This window comes from Carlito syrichta, unplaced genomic scaffold (assembly GCF_000164805.1).
Source record: "Carlito syrichta isolate Samal-C Ts95f unplaced genomic scaffold, Tarsius_syrichta-2.0.1 Scaffold306634, whole genome shotgun sequence".
NCBI lineage: Eukaryota > Metazoa > Chordata > Mammalia > Primates > Tarsiidae > Carlito > Carlito syrichta.
In genome coordinates this window covers 546,611-562,855 of record NW_007250730.1, presented here as the reverse complement: position 1 = coordinate 562,855, position 16,245 = coordinate 546,611, and the positions used below count along the sequence as shown (strand labels likewise).

The 16,245-nt window shown below is 43.9% G+C and overlaps 1 protein-coding gene and 1 long non-coding RNA gene across 2 annotated transcripts in view; one reads left to right on the top strand and one right to left on the bottom strand.

Annotated features, from left to right (window-relative positions):
- The window catches only part of LOC110596085, a 152,234-nt gene extending 147,631 nt beyond the window's left edge, over positions 1–4,603 (bottom strand). The window contains exon 1 of the long non-coding RNA XR_002482255.1: positions 4,552–4,603. This is a non-coding gene — a long non-coding RNA (uncharacterized LOC110596085). The remainder of the gene's footprint in view (positions 1–4,551) is intronic.
- Positions 4,604–4,781: 178 nt separating this feature from the next.
- RPA3 (replication protein A3) lies at positions 4,782–8,770 on the top strand. The gene is made up of 4 exons (XM_008063196.2): positions 4,782–5,067; positions 6,423–6,497; positions 7,546–7,654; positions 8,211–8,770. The coding sequence occupies exons 1-4, from the start codon at positions 4,900–4,902 to the stop codon at positions 8,291–8,293; spliced, it is 435 nt and encodes a 144-aa protein (XP_008061387.1). The 5' UTR covers positions 4,782–4,899; the 3' UTR covers positions 8,294–8,770.
- Positions 8,771–16,245: the final 7,475 nt, after the last annotated feature.

Genomic DNA, 16,245 nt, shown 5'->3' with positions numbered 1-16,245 from the left:
TGAGGCGGAAGGATCGTCGGAGCCCAGTAGGTCGAGGCTGCGGTGGCCGGGAGTGGCTACTGCACTCCAGTCTGGGCGACAGAGTGAGACTCCAACTCAAAAAAAAGAAAAACAAAAAAACAAAAAAACAACCAAGACCAGAAAACCAACATATTTCTTATAGTTCTGGAAACTGGGAAGTCCAAGATCAAGGGGCCGACATCTGGTGAAGGTCTTCTTGTTATGTGATCCCATGGAGGACGATCCCCCAAAACACAGAACTTATAACATTCAAATTAATACAGAGGGATAAAGTAAATTTACAGAAGAAAAAAGTAACAAAAAGACAATGCAAAAGAAGGTAAGGGAGGAAAAATAAATAAATAACAAAAAACAGAACACACAGGAAGCATAAAATGACTGTAGATATTAATTCTGTTACGGTTTAAAATGTCTCCCAAAGTTCACATGTTGGAAACAAAATGGCCAATACAACAGTATTGAGAGGTGGGACTTTTAAGAGGGGATTGGTCATGAAGGCTTTGCCCTATAAATGGATCACTGCCATAATTGTGAGAGTGGGTTTATTTATTTGGAAAGTGGGTTCCTGGTAAAAGGAAGAGTCTGGGCCTCTTCCCTTATCTCTCACTCATGCTCTCTTGCCCTTCTGCTTTCATTTCCTTGTCTCCTTTTGCTTAACTGAGAGCTGGCCTGGCAGGTTCACGTGAAGTTAGGAATGGACTGATGATGCTAGTGGGCCCCGTGGCTCAAACCTGTAATCCCAACACTTTGGGAGGCCGAGGCATGAGTATTGCCTGAGCCCAGGGGTTCAAGACCAGCCTGGGAAACTTGGCGAGACTTCATCTCTACAATAAATAAATAAATAAGCGAGGCATGGTAGCACCCACCTGTAACTCCACCTACTTGAAAGGCTGAGGCAGAATGATTGCCTGAGCCCAGCAGGTCGAGGTTGCAATGGCCATGAGCATGCCACTGCACTCCAGCCTGGGCGACAGAGTAAGACTCTAACTCAAAAAAAAAAAAAAGGTAGCTTTGGATATCCTCTTTGCATCATATGGCATAACTTGAAAAGCTAAGATAAGCAAGTTACTATAGCCTTAAAAGAGACTTTCAAGTTGAAGGCAGATCATATTGAAGTATCGAGTGGCCCAGATTGAATAGATCTTTCTGCACTAAGTCAGAAAAGTAAAAGTGAAAAAGTAATACATCTGATAAATTTCATTTTGGGATTTTGTAATTTACAATTAGAAATTTTTATCCATTTATTTAGTTTGCAGAATGGAAAAATGAAAAGAAAAAAGTGAAAGTTGTAAGCAGCAGCAAAGATGAGTTAGATTTAGATTTTTATACAGATAAGTTAGAAAAAATAAACATTAATGTGGACTATGATAGTAATGACAGTGATATAATCCTACCAAGAAGAAAAGTAATAGATGTAATGTATTGTGAATGTATTAGAAAGTGATAGCAATGAAAGTGTTATAGTTTTGAATGGGAAGATGTTACAGAAAAAGTCCTCCAGCAAGAATTTTGTTGTACATCCTCAAACAACAGGACCACCAATATCAAGTGATATAAGAGAACCAACTGACGATTTTACTCTGTATTTTGTATATGAATTAGTGGATAGTATATTAAAATTATTTTAAGAAAAAGCAGCTATCACACAAATCAATTTGGCATAAGTGGCATGACACTGGCCAATAGGAATTTTTAGTTTTTATCACAGTCACTCTAAATATGGGAATAATTCAAGCACCAAATTTGAAAGAGTACAGGTCAACTGCTTTTACTATTTCAGCAACATTTAGTAGAGAAAGGTTTATGCAAATCTTCTGGATGCTTCATTTGAAGACACCTGCGTAGAGTGATGAGACAATCAGAACTCATATTCAAAAGGCTAATAATTATTTGGAATATATTGATTCAAAATTTTCACAATATTTCATACCAGATCAGGTAATTTGTGTTGATGAATCCAGTATTCAACTTATTTTTTTTTTATTTTTACTTTTTTGAATTTTCACTCTGTCGCCAGGCTGGAGTGCAGTGGCACGGTCACGGCTACAGGCACGCTCTATCACGCCCAGCTAATTTTTTGATTTATTGTAGAAATGAGGTCTCACTATGTTGCCCAGGTTGGTCTTGAACCTTTGAGCTCAGGCAATCCTCTCACTTTGGCCTCCCAAAGGACTAGGATTATAGGCGTGGGCCACCGCGCCTAGTCCTGTCATTCAATTTAAAGGGTAAATATCATTCATAACATCCAAATATGCCTACAAAATGGGGCATATGCATTTATGTGCTAATTCAAAAATAGGGTATCTTTTGAGTACCCCTAACACACCAGAACACCAGGTAAGAGGATGGGCTAGGTCACCCACTTGGGGAAACCATTTGGGTGTACTAGTAAAGCTAAAAGTCCACACCCCATGCTTCTGCAATTATATTGATACATTTGCACACATATGTGCCTTGCATGAGGAAATAGGCACAAGAGAAAAGCACTGCAAACAATCCGAGTGTCAGTCAGCAAAGGAACGGAATGAACTCCATCATTCCATCAACATAGACTGATCTCAAAAACGAGCAAAGAAAGTCAGAAGATATGTGCGACTCCATTCATACAAATGTCAAAACTACACAACACACCATTAAGAAATGCCTACATGTATGATAAAACTCTTTAGAAGGCTTGACACAAATTTCAAGCCAGTGTTTACTTCTGCCTGGTAGGGAGAAAGGCTTGACTGGAGACGTGCAAACCAGTGGCATTTACTGGTCAAGTCCATTTCTTAAGCTGAATGAGAGATCCCGCGGGTTCATATCATTTCTCTCAAAACCACACACACCAGCTATACAGACTCTTCTTTGCACATTATATATTTCATAATAAATGTAGGCAAAAAGCTGTTTTAAATTATCTTCTTGCTCAGGTCCTTGTTTTAAAAGCAAGACTTTGCTTAACAGTGGTCTTTTTACTGAAATAAAACAAAGACATTTACATCTGGTACTTTTAGGACTGCTCTTAAAAGAAAATGCTATTACATTAAAGACATTCATGTGTTCCCTCCCTTCATAGGGCACAGGAACTTCTCTCCAAACTAACGCTGAAGTGTAGAGACCTTAGGGCTTTATGCAGAAACGTAAAATAGGCTTTATTGACTTGCTCCATGCAATACAGCCTGTTTATACACCAAACGACACACCCCTGCACTGTTTAATGAAACCCTTTAAACTAGTTATAGCAACAGCAAAGACAAACATATTAAGTGCTAAGTAAACACCCAGGGAGGCAAACTGTTGCTTAATTATGGCACATTAGATTTCAATCTTAAACTGCCACATGAAGTTTCAAAACGGGTCCTTTTTGCTTGAGGCAACTGTGAGACTAAACTGGAGGCTCCTGCTGGGCACCTGAATGTTTGGCTTTGGGCAAATTCACAGACTCTGTTTCCGCAAAATTATCATATCCAATTACAACTTTTTGTCGTTGGCAGGCCGGTATTCTAGCTTTGGGAGAGCGAGGAGGGAGAATCGCTTGAGTCTAGGAGTGCGAAATGAGCCTGGGCAACACTGCAAGACACCCATCTCTACCGAAAAAAAATCAGAAAATTAGCCGGCCGACGGCTCAAGCCTGTAATCCCAGCACTCTGGGAGGCAGAGGCGGGAGAACCTCCTGAGGCCCAGAAGGTGAAGGCTGCTGTGAGTCGTGATCATGACACTGCACTCCGGCCGGGCGAGAGGGTGAGACCCCCCTCCCTCCCCAAAAATCCTTTTTTCCCAGTTCCCGCAGCACCGCTGCAAGATATTCTTTTTGTGCGCTCATCTAGAATTACCCCCCCCCGGGGGGGCCGGATGAGTCGGCGACAGAGCAGCGTGACCTCGCAACAGGCTGTCTTCAGGCTCCGGATGCCCCAAGTCCCGGGTGTGGACTGCAGCTGGGGAGACACCGCGTGTACGCGTCTATCCCGTGGCCACCCGGCAGGTCAGCGGGAGAGACCCTGCACGTCCCTGCGGCCGCCTCCCGTCGGTTGAGGGGAAGGGTACACCTCGGGGCGGGCACACCTCCGGGCAGGCACACGACCGGGCTGGCACACCGCGTCCTAGTCCCCGTGGGGACCCTCACCCACCCCCGCGTGAGAAGGGGCGAGGCGCGCCAGGCCATCGGGACCAAAAGCGTCGTAGGGATCACCGGGTCAACCACTGTTTTCACACGTGGGGAAACTGAGGCTGTGGAGTAACGCAGCGTGGGGATTACACCGACCCCAGCCGCCGAGAAGTCGACCCTGAAGACAGTGACTAGCCCGCGGACGCCCGCTCGCGTCTCCAGGATGGTGGGTGTCAAGAGCCCCAGGACGCCTCCGGGACTCGGTAGACAGCCCGCGCTCCCACGCGGCGCCGGGAAGAGGGCGGCGGGGGCAAGGCCACGGCCGGGGCGCGGCCCGGAGGCCGCAGCGGGGCAGCTGACGCCGAACTCCCGCCCCGCTCCTTCCCTTCGGCAAGAAGAAGGGGACGCCAAGGCTGCGGCGCCTCCGCGAGATGGGGTACCTGAGGCTCGCGCCGCGGTCCCCCGCCGCCCCGGCCCCGGAGCACGGCCCCCCACTTCCGGGGTCACGTTGTCGCCGCGGGGAAGCCGGAGACCACAAGAGGGGGGCCGCCGGTTCCGCCCCCATCCAAGCCCCGCCTCCACTGCCCGCTCGGCCGGGGAGTCGGACCACTTCCCAGACGCCGCGCGTCGCTAAGCAGCCGATCTCCACTTCCGGACGCGTCTCCTTTTCCCCTTGCCCCGCCCCTTCCTGGGCGGTGCGCTGACGATCAAGGTTTTCGCGCATTTGATTTGGCGGCGCTGACGCGCAAAGGCCTCGCTGATTGGTGCCGAGGAAATCTGTCCCATAGATGCCCGCGAGGCGCACAGTTTTCGTCGAGCGTCTGTTTCCCGCCGGCTGCAGGTTTTGGGCCGTCAACATGGTGGACGTCTTGGAGTTGCCCAGGTCGCGCATCAACGCCAGCATGCTAGCTCAGTTCATCGACAAGCCCGTCTGCTTCGTAGGGAGACTGGAAAAGGTGTGCAGGCTCTCCGTCTTGGGCTCCCCAGTCTGGAGCTGGAGAGAGGGACCCCGTGACCGCCTGGGTGACGGACGCGGAGTGGGTGTCGGGGATGGAGGAGGACGGAAAGCCTCAGAGCATCGTTGCGCTCCCGATGGCTTAATTTTATTTTATTTTATTGCACGCTCTTGAACCATCGCAGCCCGGTTCTGGCGCCCCTTTTAGGTCGCGGAAACAAGGTGTTTTCAACTGCGCTACGTAATAAATCCCAGCGCCCCTCACCCCGTTCTGTCTGTACTCGCAAAAGGGAAATGAAAGACGTGTCTCCCACGTCTTCCTTCCTTTTGATTTCTTAGTTTAGCCAGACATGATTGGCGCCAACACACCGAATCTGCTTGTTTCCTTCTCTTCTGCAGTTGTTTTCGTTCCCAAACCTCGTTTTCTCGTTGAAGTTGCTCCTCCACAAAACGTCTGATAGTCCGTTTTAGATCCTGAAGCAGCCTGTTTTCTTGTCCCACTGTTAGAAAGCAGTCCCCTCGTCCTGCAGATGAGAAGCAGGCACAAAGTCTCGGGATCCGGGACCTGAGAAAGTTGAAGGGACGAAAACGTTGATAAACACTTATTTAGCAGCTCATTTCATCCTCACATCCTGTTGAAATGAGGATTATTCCGCCTTCACAAGTAGGGAAACTGAGTGGAAGTGGTGGGTGGTTAAAATGCTCAGGGAAACAGCAAGTGGCAAAGCTGGCGTTCAGAGATACCCTACAGCATTCATTGCAGCTGCCTTCTGGGAATAGAACCCAGATCTGGCAAGCAGTTCCCTTTTTACTTAATTATGCCTTATTTTTAAAACACACCCTAAGTGGGATACATACTACCTGAATCATAAGGGCCAGCACACTTCACCCTTAAATAGTATGGGCCTCCTTTAATTTGTTCTTAGAATAGGATTAACAGATTTAGCAAGTAAAAACTCAGAACCTATTTATACTACAAAAGTATGCGTTGTTTATCTGAAATTCAAAATCAGCTGAATGTTCCATGACTAGACCTAGAAGCACAAGATTATAATTTGAACCAAATAAACTGTTCAAAAAGCAGTTTCAGCCTGGCAGAGTGGCACATGCCTGTAGTCCCTGCACTTTTGGAGGCTAAGGCAGTAGAATCGATTGAGCGCAGGAACTGAAGGTTACAGTGAGCTTTGATGGTGCTGCTGCACTCCAGTCTGGGCAACAGTGAGACCCTGTCTTTGGAAAAAAAAAAAAAATTGCTTTATGCTCAACTAAGTAAGTTAGGGTCAATGATGTGCTCATTCTTTTTCAAAATATTTTTTTTTAATTTTAATAAGGATTTAATCATGTTTTCTTTTTTAGATTCATCCCACTGGAAAAATATTTATTCTTTCAGATGGAGAAGGAAAAACTGGAACCATCGAGTTGATGGAGCCTGTATGTTTAAGTATTGACTCTATTTGTATTATAGTTAATTTTTCATAGTTGTCTGGTTTGTTGGTAATGTTCCTAATTTTTGGAGTGGATGTATAAAAGATGAACTTGCAAAACTTTCCTGGCTCTAAAATTAAATTCTGTTCCTCTTCTCTCATTATACTGTCTTTTGCATTTCTAACCAATGATTCTTTGGGCTTCATGGGTTTTTTAATACTTCCTTAAAAATGTTGGATAACAGCTCTTATTCCTTATGAAAGACCATAAAATCACATAAGAAAAATCTTCCATTTAAATTTTTTCTTTCTCAAGAGCTTTAAAATGTTTTAATTTTTTATTTTTTTTAATATTTTTTCAGCTTTTACTTATTTATTTTCGAATTTTATATGTACTGTGCTTTAAAACATTTTCTTGGTATTTTATGAAGACAAATTCATATACTGGTTTTTTTAATGTATACAGAACACACTTTGTGAAATATAGATTAAAGAAGTTTCTGGCCATTGCCTTGCTAACCTATGGTGTGGCCATGTGCTCTTTGATCTATGGCCAGGCCATGTTAAGAGAGTTCCACTGAATGGGTCATATTTTTTATTTTTAAGTCAGGGTCTCATGCTATCGCCCAGGCTGGAGTGTGGTGGCACTATCACAGCTCACCACAGCTTCGAACTCCTGGACTCAAGCATTCCTGCCACCTCAGTCTCCCGAAGTGCTGGGATTACAGGCATGAGCCATTAGGCCAACCTGGACGTTTTCAATATCATTACGTGATTTTTTTTTTTTTTTTTTTTTTTTTTTTTCCTAAAATGTTCAGCTTAAAGTGTTTAACCTTTGGACTCAAAGCTCCTACTAAGGTGTCAGAACTTATAGCATGCTGATGGTTAAGTACGCAAACATTTTTTAACAAGTTACATTTCAATTCTTATATTGGTAGTTTTTAAAATTACTTTTTTTATATGAAATGAAACAACAACCTCTATAACAGTTTTCCAAGTTAAGTGTCAACTGAAAACGTTGTAACACCAAATTCACGTTTTGTTCTGTGGCTTAGCTTGAAGAAGAAATCTCTGGAATTGTGGAAGTGATTGGAAAAGTGACACCCAAGGCAACCATCATGTGTACATCTTATATCCAGTTCAAAGAAGATAACCATCCTTTTGGTAAAGACATTCTAGTGTTTAGTGATTTTATGTAATTGAGGGGAAAACAAAATATTCTTAATTTGATATGTGCTGGTTTTGGGTCTCAGTCCTCCCATATTTTCAGTTTCTATAGAATTGTCTGGTCCCAAAGGAAAATGGTAATACATTTTGGCCTGCTCCTAAGTAGCACTCATACATGTAAGAAACTTAGTACTAAGATTAATATTTGTAGAAAGAGAAATTTTAAAAATAAGATAACAATATTAGTTGTCTTAGTTTGTTTTAATATGTGAGTCAGAGGCATGGAACAAGGCATAACACCTAAGATGTGACCAGGGAGAGGGTTGGCCTGTGTAACTTGACATCAAAACGTGTGGTCTCCTGTCACCCATGAGGTCACATGGAGCGACAGTTACATAAACGCAATGACCCATATCTCAGGTTTAGAATGAGATTGTGAAAACAAGCTGACCTTTATAAGGGGAGAAAAAGAAATGGGTAGAAATCTTTTAGATAATAATTGATGTCACAGCTTTCCACTGTAGACTAAATGTATGCTTAATGTCTCTTTCAGATCTTGGACTTTACAATGAAGCTGTGAAAATTACCCACGAGTTCCCTCAGTTTTATCCTGTCGGGATTGTGCAACATGACTGACCTCAATGCATTTTCTTATTGCAAATGAGCTACATTGAAGGAGGCCCCTCTTGTTTGAGGGATAGATCGCTATGGTTTCTAATATTTAATTTCCATTTCTAAAAATTTTATTCACCTGACTAAATATTCCAGTCTGTAGTTTTAGATGGGACCTGGTCTGTGGACTGTTCTCACGTAAGCCTTTAGAAAAGAATCAGATTGGATGCAAGAAAAGAGCGATTTTCTGAGTTTAGGTTTCTGCTTTGTTAGTAAAAATTTCAATGGTACATGCTGTTGGTTATTGCATTTTTATTCTTTTAGTCGTGTATTTAAGCACAAACTTGGAATTTCATAGCTATAACGTTAAGACTTAGACCCACTAAATGAAACCTTGGACCAACTGTGTTGAGGATTTTCTCCCAAGCTACACCATGGTAACTACTTCCTTGATGTTCTACTTAAAAAAGTACATCTAATGAATTAAAAGTGCAAACAGAATCCTACATCTTCTGTAATTGGTAAAATACCTCTTTTTCTGGATTTTAAAACTGAGCATTTACTAATTGCTAAACAAGGAATACCTAATCACTGAAAGAGTTGGTGAAGTCATTTGAATTTTTTTTCTTTTCAACTGTCATGCTCAGTGTCGAATTCCTGTCTGCTACCATGTCGGGGGGGAGCAGGAAGGACGTGGCAGGCTTGGGATAAGGTGGTGCAGAATAACCGCAGTGCTCTGTGTGGCCAGTTAGGGTTTATGGCTGGACCCGTCCTCTGCAGTAAGGAAATAAAATCATTCCAAATCCACTTAGATTGTAAATTATACTAAACATGCTTACTTTAAATTATCTTCGATTTCAACTTTTATTATCTTAAAATACAGATTTCTTAAGGAACATAGTCATAGCTGCTTGTGGTAAAGCATTTCATTTTATGAATTTAAGATAGTTATACAGTCATATGCTGCTTGATAACTTCAGTCAACAATAGACCACACAGACCAAGGTGGTCCCGTAAAAATTCATAGAGGAGCTGAAAACTTCCCATCGCCTAGTGACATAACCGTTGTCATGTTTTAGCACAACACATTACATTTGTGGTGGTGCTGGTGTAAACAAATCTGCACTTAATTTATAGATAGTACATCAACCTTGAAAACAAACGACTATGTTACTGGTTTATGTATCTGCTATTTATCATTATTTCAAAGTGTACTCTTACTTAGAAAAATAACTAAAACAGCCTCGGGAAGATCCTGAGCAACCACTAATCTACTTTTTGTCTCCAGGTTTGTCTCCATTCTGGTCATTTCATATCAATGAAATCATGTAGCTTTTTGAACTGGCTTCTTTCACTCAGCATTTTCAAGGTTCATCTGTGCTGCAGCCTAGCATGCTATTAGTGCTTCGTTCCTTTTTATGGCTGAATAATATTCCCTTAGATACACCACATTTTGTCTATCTGTTCATCAGTTGGTAGACATTTGGGTGGTTTCCACCATTTAGTTATACCAAGTAATGCTGTTAATCATTCACATATACATTTTGTGTGAACATGCTGTTTTCATTTCTTAGGTAAATAGTTAGGCATGGAATTCCTATGTCAAATGGTCAGTATATTTAACTTTTTGAGAAATTGCACTGTTTTCCAAAGTGGTTGCACCATTTTCCCTTCCCACTGGCAATACATATGGATTCTAATTCCTCCTCATCCTCACCAACACTTGTTATCTGACTTTTTGGTTATAACTACCCTAGTGGGTATAAAGTGGAATCTCACTGTGGTTTTAGTTTGCCCTGTTTCTTTCAAATCTACCATCAGCCCACCAGTTGCTCAAAAACACTTAAATACCTCCAATCCTTTTCACTACCTACCATCATTGCCACTGAAAGTTCTACTGATTATCATCTCTCACTTGAATTACTCTAACAACCATCGCTGTTAACTGGCCTTCCAGCCTCCACCCTCTTCCCGTCACCCAGCCAAGAGAATTGCACTAAGCACCAATTGTGGCACCGTGTAAAGCTCATGGAAGTGTGTGAAGGAGAAACTTCCTGAGAAGCTTCCAATGAGGAAACTGGCCAATGCTTTCATGAAATGACCAAGGTTAACCTGGCAGCAATGTCATGTGTCTTCTACAGTAATGTGTTAGCTTAGCCTCTGTGGCATTTCTCCTCAAAACTGACGCCAGGTCAGTCATGAAAAAACATTAGACAAGCCAAAACTGAGAAACATCCTACATACTTTCTGACTGGCACCCCTCAAAACTGTCACAATCAGGAAAACAAGGAAAGACCAAGCAACTCAGCACAGAGGAGGCTGATGAGGAAACTGCCACAGCTAGCTATTATGTGGAGCCCTGGACTGGCTCCTGGCACATACAAAGCCCATTAATGGAAAAGCTGCTGAAATTGGAATAAAGACGGGTTTGGTTAATAGTAATGTATCAGTTAGTTTTGACAAATGTAACAAGGGTGTAAAATTAAGGGAGACAAAGTGGGTGAGGGACTCTATGAGAACTCTATTGTCTCTGTAACTTTCTGTAAATCTAAATTTACTATGAGCAGTTTGAGACAGCCTGGGCAGCATGGTGACACCTCGTCTCTACAATAACTAAATTAATTTTTTTTTAAGTCAGACAACCCCCCCCCTTATGTCCCCTCCCACTCTAGGAGTTTTCCCGCCCTCTCAATAAATCCTGCTTTCTTAAAAAAAAAAAAAAAAAAAAGTCAGGCATGGTGACCTTTGACTGTAGTTCTAGCTTCTTGGAAGGCTGAGGCAGACGGATCACCTGAGCCCATCAGGTCAAGGCTGCAGTGGCCATGATCATGCCACTGCACTCCAGCCTGAGCAGCAGAGTGAGATTCTGACTCAAAAATAAGTAATTACTACAAAAAACTTTTTATTTTTAGTCGAAGTCTCATGTGCACCACCATGCCTGGTTAGTTTTTGCATTTTTTTGTAGAGATGTGGTCTTGCTATGTTGCCCAGGCTGATCTCAAAATCCTGGCCTCAAGCAATCTTCCTGCCACAGCCTCCCAAAGTTCTGGGATTACAAGCGTGAGCTACCGCACTCAGCTGTATTTTTTGTTTTGTTTTGTTTTAAATCAACAGCCTCCAGAGGTTACCCACTGGCTGGGTCAGGTCTATATTTCCAGCAGGTGGTTGAAACCCTTCAAATGCAAGTACATGTCATGTCAATCTCAAATCTTACTTTCCCCTTAAAGTTAACCTCCAGCACCAAATCTGTGTTCCCAGGCACATTATTCCCTTTAAGAACTGGGTGCCTTTGGATGTGCTGTGTGTCAGATAGGTATGTCTGTTTCCATGCCCAAAGGAAAACATTCTCTAAGATTTTCCTAACTTAGGCAGAGTTAGTCACTTCATGTTATAGTCCTTTCTTCGTACTGAGGACTAAACTGTGACCTTTCTCTCTTAACTACATTCCTAACTAAGAGGCTTCAGGAGTCATGCCTGATATGGAATCACCAAACAGATTTATTACCCAAATACTGGAGTTTGTTTTCCAACCTGACTCTGGTATAACATCACACAAAAGATAAAGAAGTCAAAATATTTTATGACCCTGAAAAGCCATCTCTTGGGGACTCCCAGACTCCAGGCGTATTCTCCTCTACTGATTTCCAAAATCCCTTAGACAGGAACTACAAATTGCCAGTCAAGAAATCTTTGAGTCCACATATAACTTAGAAACTCCTGCTTGGAAATGTCCCTCTTTCCCAGGCCGAACCAATGAATATCTGACATGTGGCCAGGCTAAGTGCCTCAGCCTGTAATCCCAGCACTTTGAGAGGTTGAGACGGGTGGATTGCCTGAGCCCTCGAGTTCGAGACCAGGTTGCACAACTTGGTGAGACCTTGTCTCTACAATAAAAAATAAAAAAATTAGCCGGGCGTGCACGCCTGTAGTTTTGGCTACTTGGAAGGCTGGGGTGGAGGGATCATCGGAGCCCAGCAGGTTGATGCTAGGGTGGCCGTGAATGTGTCACTGCACTCCAGTCTGCTCTACAGAGTGAGACTCCAACTCAAAAAAAAAGAAAAAGAAAAAGAAAATCTGACATGTATTGATTTATGGCTTTTGTAACTTTTACCTCCCAAAAATGTATATAACCAAACTACAATTCAACCACTCCAGGAACAAGTTCTCAGGACCTCCTAAGGACAGGTGACCACTCATATTAGCCAGAACAAACCATCTCAAAATAGTTTACAGAGCTCAAATTCTTTTCATCAACAGTACTTCCCGTCATATATAACTTAATAGACTTTTTTCAGATTAAAATACATATTCTTTTTAAAATTTAAACATTAAAAAAAGAAAAATCACAAAAGTTCCCATTGTTTCCCCAGAAACACCGCTATGGTTTTGTGTATTGCTTTCCAGAATTTTCTCTACATAGGCAAACTGTCTATAGGACCTCAACATACTGTCCTCCAACATGCATTTCTCCTTAATATGTCCTGGCAATTGGCATATAGTATTGTCTCATCACTTTTAATTGTTGCAAAATGGTCCATTGTACCAAGTGTTCCCTAATTAATTTAACCAATCCTCTCATTAGTCTTTCTCACTAGTCAGGGGTTCCTACAAATGAAAAACCTGAAGTTAAGCCTGTCCTATTGCTATGAGGGGGACCCTGAAAAAAATGGAACTTATAAAAATTGTGAATATATTCTCACATGTTTAAACTTCAGTCACCTTTAAAGTACTCTCTGTTTGGTGCAATACACCTATCAAGATGCTTTTTCCACTGCTCAGAACAGTTTTTGAGCCCATCAATGTTGATGCCTTTTAGTGTTTCTGCTGTTTTATGTTTCACCTCTTCCACATTGGCAAAATGTTTCCCTTTGAGGACTTTTTTTCATCTGGGGAACCAAAAAAAAAAAGTCGCTCAGGTGAGATGGGATGAATACAGAGGGTAGGACACATGGGTCATACCGTTTTGGGTCAAAAACTACCAAAAACTCAACACTTTGTGCGCAGGTGAGCTTGTAAATCACTCATCATGAAATGGGCAAATGTGTTGAAAGAATCTTCCCCCACCAAAAAAATTCACTGAAACTGAAGGCAGCCTCTACAACAACGCTAGGTTGTCCACTGATGCTGGGCTACTGATGCCAATGGGTTCCTGGAACACTTACCTATGGAGGGAGTCTGTACTACAAGGGACCTGCCTCCCCTAAAGATAATTCTGTCTTTTTGGGGGGGTCCTCTTGAATTTCTCCATGTCTAACATAGTGCATGGATAAATCAGTCAATTCATCCTCATTTGAGAAGTCGCAAAGCTGGGAAGAGAGGTCATAAAGGCCCAAACCATTGCAGGTACCAAGGCAAAGACAGGAAGCAAGGAGTTTAAGATATGCCATCATGGATTCCATGGGATTCTGTGATGGTGCTAGGAACTAAACAGAGAAAGAACTGAGAAAGGGGTCAGTTCATGAGGAGGCAATGACTTTGCTCTGATACAAGTTAAAGTAGTTGATTGGCCGGGCTCGGTGGCTCAGCCTGTAATCCCGTACCTTTGGGAGGCTAGGTGAGTGGATTGCCTGAGCCTGCGGGTTCGAGACCCGCCTGGGCAACGAGACCTCATCTCTACAATAAATCAAAAAATCAACCGGGCGTGGTAGCGCATGCCTGTAATTCCGGCTACTTGGAAGGCTGAGGTGGAAGGATCGCCGGAGCCCAGCAGGTCGAGGCTGCGGTGGCCGGGAGCGTCCGCTGCACTCCAGTCTGGGCGACAGAGTGAGACTCCAACTCAAAAACAAAACAAAACAAAACAAAACAAAACAAAACTGGTTGATTGGCCGGGCTCGGTGGCTCAGCCTGTAATCCCGTACCTTTGGGAGGCTAGGTGAGTGGATTGCCTGAGCCTGCGGGTTCGAGACCCGCCTGGGCAACGAGACCTCATCTCTACAATAAATCAAAAAATCAACCGGGCGTGGTAGCGCATGCCTGTAATTCCGGCTACTTGGAAGGCTGAGGTGGAAGGATCGCCGGAGCCCAGCAGGTCGAGGCTGCGGTGGCCGGGAGCGTCCGCTGCACTCCAGTCTGGGCGACAGAGTGAGACTCCAACTCAAAAACAAAACAAAACAAAACAAAACAAAACAAAACTGGTTGATTGGCCGGGCTCGGTGGCTCAGCCTGTAATCCCGTACCTTTGGGAGGCTAGGTGAGTGGATTGCCTGAGCCTGCGGGTTCGAGACCCGCCTGGGCAACGAGACCTCATCTCTACAATAAATCAAAAAATCAACCGGGCGTGGTAGCGCATGCCTGTAATTCCGGCTACTTGGAAGGCTGAGGTGGAAGGATCGCCGGAGCCCAGCAGGTCGAGGCTGCGGTGGCCGGGAGCGTCCGCTGCACTCCAGTCTGGGCGACAGAGTGAGACTCCAACTCAAAAACAAAACAAAACAAAACAAAACAAAACAAAACTGGTTGATTGGCCGGGCTCGGTGGCTCAGCCTGTAATCCCGTACCTTTGGGAGGCTAGGTGAGTGGATTGCCTGAGCCTGCGGGTTCGAGACCCGCCTGGGCAACGAGACCTCATCTCTACAATAAATCAAAAAATCAACCGGGCGTGGTAGCGCATGCCTGTAATTCCGGCTACTTGGAAGGCTGAGGTGGAAGGATCGCCGGAGCCCAGCAGGTCGAGGCTGCGGTGGCCGGGAGCGTCCGCTGCACTCCAGTCTGGGCGACAGAGTGAGACTCCAACTCAAAAACAAAACAAAACAAAACAAAACAAAACAAAACTGGTTGATTGGCCGGGCTCGGTGGCTCAGCCTGTAATCCCGTACCTTTGGGAGGCTAGGTGAGTGGATTGCCTGAGCCTGCGGGTTCGAGACCCGCCTGGGCAACGAGACCTCATCTCTACAATAAATCAAAAAATCAACCGGGCGTGGTAGCGCATGCCTGTAATTCCGGCTACTTGGAAGGCTGAGGTGGAAGGATCGCCGGAGCCCAGCAGGTCGAGGCTGCGGTGGCCGGGAGCGTCCGCTGCACTCCAGTCTGGGCGACAGAGTGAGACTCCAACTCAAAAATAAATAAATAAATAAAGTAGTTGATTGGTCCTTTAGTGACAGATGTCCAGGAGGTATTTGGAAATGTAGGACCAGACACATTTGAGAAACAAACTGCCTCAATTGTGTAAAGCAGAGAGAGTTTAAGAGGTCTACCATTCCTTCTTTGCAATTTTAAAATCTAAAAGGGTTTGAAAACCAAAAGCATTTTCCTAAACTTAGGGCAAAACTCACTTAGCAGTAACACCTGGTAAGAACCGTGGTGACGCTAGTGATAGTCTTTATCTCACTTTGTGTATTCATACATTTCATTGTAGAAATATGAATAGATTTGATTACCCAGTATGCCCCTCTCTCTGCACAGGGTGGTACAAAGCATATGGCAGGTGATCCCTATGAGTTTGCTAAAATCCAAAAATTCTGAATCCTGGAGCATCTCTGGATCCAAGAGTTTCAAGTAAGGGATCATGTTCCAAAAACAAGGAACAGAGCGCTGAGGGAGAAAAAATCGTGGAATCCACGCTAGAACCATGGGCAAACTGCACACTCTGTGGGCAGAAGTGAGAGCAAGTTTATGAGTTAATGAAGAGGACTGGGGCCTGGTACATAGTCAGCACCCAGGAAATATGTGTTGACTGAAGGGATATCATGAAAGACAAGGAAGAAGAGTTTCAAGCTTAAAGAGCAGCCCGGCACGGTGGCTCATGCCTATAATCCCAGCACTTTGAGAGGCATAGGCGAGAGGATTGCCTGAGCCCAGGGGTTCAAGATCAGCCTGGACAACTTGGTGAGACCTTATCTCTACAATAAATCAAGAAAAATTAGCTGGATGTGGTGGTGCACTATAGTTCCGGCTACTTGGAAGGCTGAGGTGGAAGGATCACCTGAGCCCAGCAGGTCAAGGCTGCGGTGGCTGTGAGTGTGCCACTGCATTCCAGCCTG